This window comes from Rhinopithecus bieti, unplaced genomic scaffold (assembly GCF_001698545.2).
Source record: "Rhinopithecus bieti isolate Rb0 unplaced genomic scaffold, ASM169854v2 scaffold_31787, whole genome shotgun sequence".
Lineage (NCBI taxonomy): Eukaryota > Metazoa > Chordata > Mammalia > Primates > Cercopithecidae > Rhinopithecus > Rhinopithecus bieti.
The window spans coordinates 4,045,803-4,049,693 of NW_016814655.1; the positions used below are offsets into that span (position 1 = coordinate 4,045,803).

A 3,891-nucleotide genomic window follows, 5' to 3' on the forward strand; every position below is an offset into this window, starting at 1 on the left:
TTTTTTTTTTTTTTTTTTTTGTAAAGATGGAATTTTGCTCTGTTGCCCATGCCGGAGTGCAATGATGCTATCTTGGCTCACTGCAACTTCTGCCTCCTGGGTTAAAGTGGTTCGCCTGCCTCAGCCTCCTGAGTAGCTGGGACAACAGGCACATGCCACCATGCCCAGCTAATTTTTTTGTATTTTTAGTAAAGACAGGGTTTCACCATGTTGGCCAGGCTGGTCTTGAACTCCTGACCTCAAGTGATCCACCTGCCTTGTCCTCCCAAAGTGCTGGGACTACAGGCGTGAGCCACCACGCCCAGCCTTCAATCCACATCTGCACACATTTCTATTTATGGATTACAATGAGATATGAATACGATGCTATGTATTCATACTTCATTTCTGGCAATGCTGCAAAGATTAGGCCTCATACAGATTAATTTGGCTAAAAGCTCTGCACTGGGTAATTCAATAAACATTTATTGTTAGCTCAGGATCACCTCCGAGACCTTATATTGTATATGAGTTTTTTTTTTTTTTTGTTTTTTTTTTTTTTTTTTGAGGCAGAGTCTCGCTCTGTCGCCCGGACTGGAGTGCAGTGGCCGGATCTCAGCTCACTGCAAGCTCCACCTCCCGGGTTTACGCCATTCTCCTGCCTCAGCCTCCCAAGTAGCTGGGACTACAGGCGCCCGCCACCTCGCCCGGCTAGTTTTTTTTTGTATTTTTAGTAGAGACGGGGTTTCACCGGGTTAGCCAGGATGGTCTCGATCTCCTGACCTCGTGATCCGCCCGTCTCGGCCTCCCTAAGTGCTGGGATTACAGGCTTGAGCCACCGCGCCCGGCCGTATATGAGTTTTACTGCATGGATTTGTGACAACAGTTGCTTTGAGAAAGCAGGGGCTCAGGTGTCAGGGACACATACAGAGGCATAAACTTATCCATACCAAACATTTTACATATACATATTATAAGTGCCTCACGTGGCCGGGCGCAGTGGCTCACGCCTGTAATCCCAACACTTTGGGAGGCCAAGGCAGGCAGATCACGAGGTCAGGAGATCAAGACCATCCAGGCTAACATGGTGAAACCCTGTCTCTACCAAAACTACAAAAAAAAATTAGCCAGGTGTGGTGACATGCGCTTGTGGTTCCAGTTACTTGGAAGGCTGAGGCAGGAGAATCGCTTGAACCTGGGAAGAAGAGATTGCAGTGAGCCAAGATTGGGCCACTGCACTCCAGCCTGGCCGACAGAGCGAGACTCTGTCTAAAACAAAAAAAGCCTCATAACCACTCATTTAATAAAGAGAAAATTCAACATGAGAATGACTTGTCTCCTGACAATATTAATGTAAAAAAAAAAAAAATTTTTTTTTTTTTTTGAGACAGAGTCTGGCTCTATCACCCAGGCTGAAGTGCAGTGGCGCAATCTTGGCTCACTGCAACCTCGGCCTCCCGGGTTCAAGCAATTCTCCTGCCTCGGCCTCCCAAGTAGCTGGGATTACAGGCATGCGCCATCACATCTGGCTAATTTTTGTATTTTAGTTGAAAGGGGTTTCGCCATGTTGGCCAGGCTGGTCTCAAACTCCTGACCTCAGGTGATCCACCCGCTTCAGCCTCCCAAAGTGCTGAGATTACAGGCATGAGCCACCACGCCCGGCCAATATGAAGGTAAAAAAAATTGAAAGGTAAGCAAAGAATGACAATCAGCATCACACACGTAAATGCAGCAAAGACGAAAAGGTCTGTCCAATGTCCATGCCTAAACACATGGTTCTCAAGCTGCCCGATGTCAACATTCCTTAGAAGCCCTTATTCAAAAGTGAAGATTCCCAGATTCCACCTCTAGAGGGTCTGATTCACTAAGTCTGAAGTGATGCCCAGGAACCTGCATCCTCCAAAGACTTAACACTGGTAGTACTCAGCCCATATATATTTTTAAAATTTCAGTCGGGTGCGGTGGCTCATGCCTGTAATTCCAGCACTTTGGGAGGCCGAGGCGGGTGGATCACGAGATCAGGAATTCAAGACCAGCCTGACCAATATGGCGAAACCCCATCTCTACTAAAAATATTTTTTAAAAAATTAAGCCGGGCATGGTGTCGCACGCCAGTAGTCCCAGCTACTTGGGAGGCTGAGGCAGCAGAATCGCTTAAATCCGGGAGGCAGAGGCTGCAGTGAGCCGAGATCGCACCACTGTAGTCCAGCCTGAGCGACAGAGCAAGACTCCGTCACAGAAAAAAAAAAAAAAGAAGAAAAAAAATTAAACTTTTAGCTGAGATTCAGGGGGTACATGATGTGCAGGATTGTTACAAGGGTATATTGTACGGTGGCTGGGCACGGTGGCTCACGCCTGTAATCCCAGCACTTTGGGAGGCCGAGGCTGGTGGATCATATGAGGTCGGGAGTTCGAGACCAGCCAGACCAACATGGTGAAAGCCTGCCTGTACTAAAAATACAAAAATTAGCCGGCCGTGGTAGTAGAAACCTGTAGTCCCAGCTACTCAGAAGGCTGAGGCAGGAGGATCGCCTGAATCCGGGAGGCGGAGGTTGCAGTGAGCCAAGATCGCACCACTGCACTCCAGCCTGGACAACAGAGCAAGGCTCCGTCTCAAAAAAAAAAAAACAAAAAAAACAAAAAAAAAAACTATAAAGTATTTATTAACACATCTTTTAAAAGGAAGAAATAAAGAGAAAATAAAAGTACTTATAATACTTAAAGTACGCTAGTACGAAACTGTGAAACTGTACAAACACTCTTAGTGTCAGGCGGACCTGCCTAAGGTTCAAAAGCCCAAATGAGAGGAAAGGGACCAAAAGCGTGAAGGTCCCCGCCTCTCCGCCCTCACCTTCCCATACATCCCTCTGCTCAACAGCTCTCCTCAGCCTCTCGCTGAAACTGACAGCTCGGAAGGGGGTTTGACTGCGCAGCCGGCGCACTAGAGAAAGGGGCGGGCATGTGGCCCTAGAGGCGGGCCCAGGAAATTCAAAACAAGCCCGCAGAGGTGCAGGCCTGCCAGCCCCTGCCTTACCGGCTTGCTCCCCTTCGCGGCGGCCGTGCCTCCCCGGAACCCCACGGCTTACCTTTACCCGGAGCCGCAGGACCTGAGGCTGAACCTGAGACGGCCGTGACCCCCGAAGCGCCAGTGCCCGGAGGGTCGGGGGCCGCAGGGCCAGGGGCCGAGGCGGTCACCCGGCTGAGAAGCGCGCTGGCCACCTCAGCGCCGACGCTGTCCACCTCTCCCGGGGCTCCGGAGCCCGCCACTGCCTCTTCCAGCAGCCGGGCCTCACGGCGCAGCGCCTCTTCGGCCTCGCGGAGGTTGCTCTGCCGTAGGAACTGCAGCACGGCCAGTAGAGTCTGTCGGTCGTGCGAAGCGCCGGCCTCCGGAGCAGCGGCAGGCACCGGGGCCGCCCCCGCCGGGGCAGCGGTGGAGACAGCCACCGTGAGCTTGGGGGTCCCGCCATCCCCGCCAGTGGACGACGACGCCGCAACGTTCCCGCCGCCGCCGTTGGGGCCGTTGTTGGTAGTGCCGCCGCTACCCTCGCCTGCGCCGTCTCCCGCCTGCGGAGGTAGCAGCGTTGGCGGTCCCTCAGGCTCTAGCTTGACCGCCACCTCCGTCTGCTCCTCCGCCAGCGCCGCCATCTTGCGGCTGAGCCACCTTGCGCCGTCAAGCGTGATTGCATTTTCGCCACATGGAGGGCGGGGAGGAGCATTTCACGACAACTCTAGTAGGCCATTTACGGCAGTAGGAGGAGCGAAAAGGAGGGAGAAACGGAATAGGAAAGAGCAACTTTCAGAAACGACCGAAAGAAAGGCAGGAAGTGGGCATAGGGAACACCTATTACATTTGTCTGATAATAATTGCCATTTATTGCAGACCAGCTATATTTAGGCATTATGATAGACGTT

The 3,891-nt window shown here is 51.9% G+C and overlaps 1 protein-coding gene across 1 annotated transcript in view; it reads right to left on the reverse strand.

Moving 5' to 3' along the window:
* The window catches only part of TAF5 (TATA-box binding protein associated factor 5), a 20,079-nt gene extending 16,424 nt beyond the window's left edge, over positions 1-3,655 (reverse strand). The window contains exon 1 of the mRNA XM_017851838.1: positions 3,066-3,655. Within this exon, the coding sequence (XP_017707327.1) occupies positions 3,066-3,624 (559 nt within the window). The 5' untranslated portion in view covers positions 3,625-3,655. The remainder of the gene's footprint in view (positions 1-3,065) is intronic.
* Between the last annotated feature and the right edge of the window lie 236 nt (positions 3,656-3,891).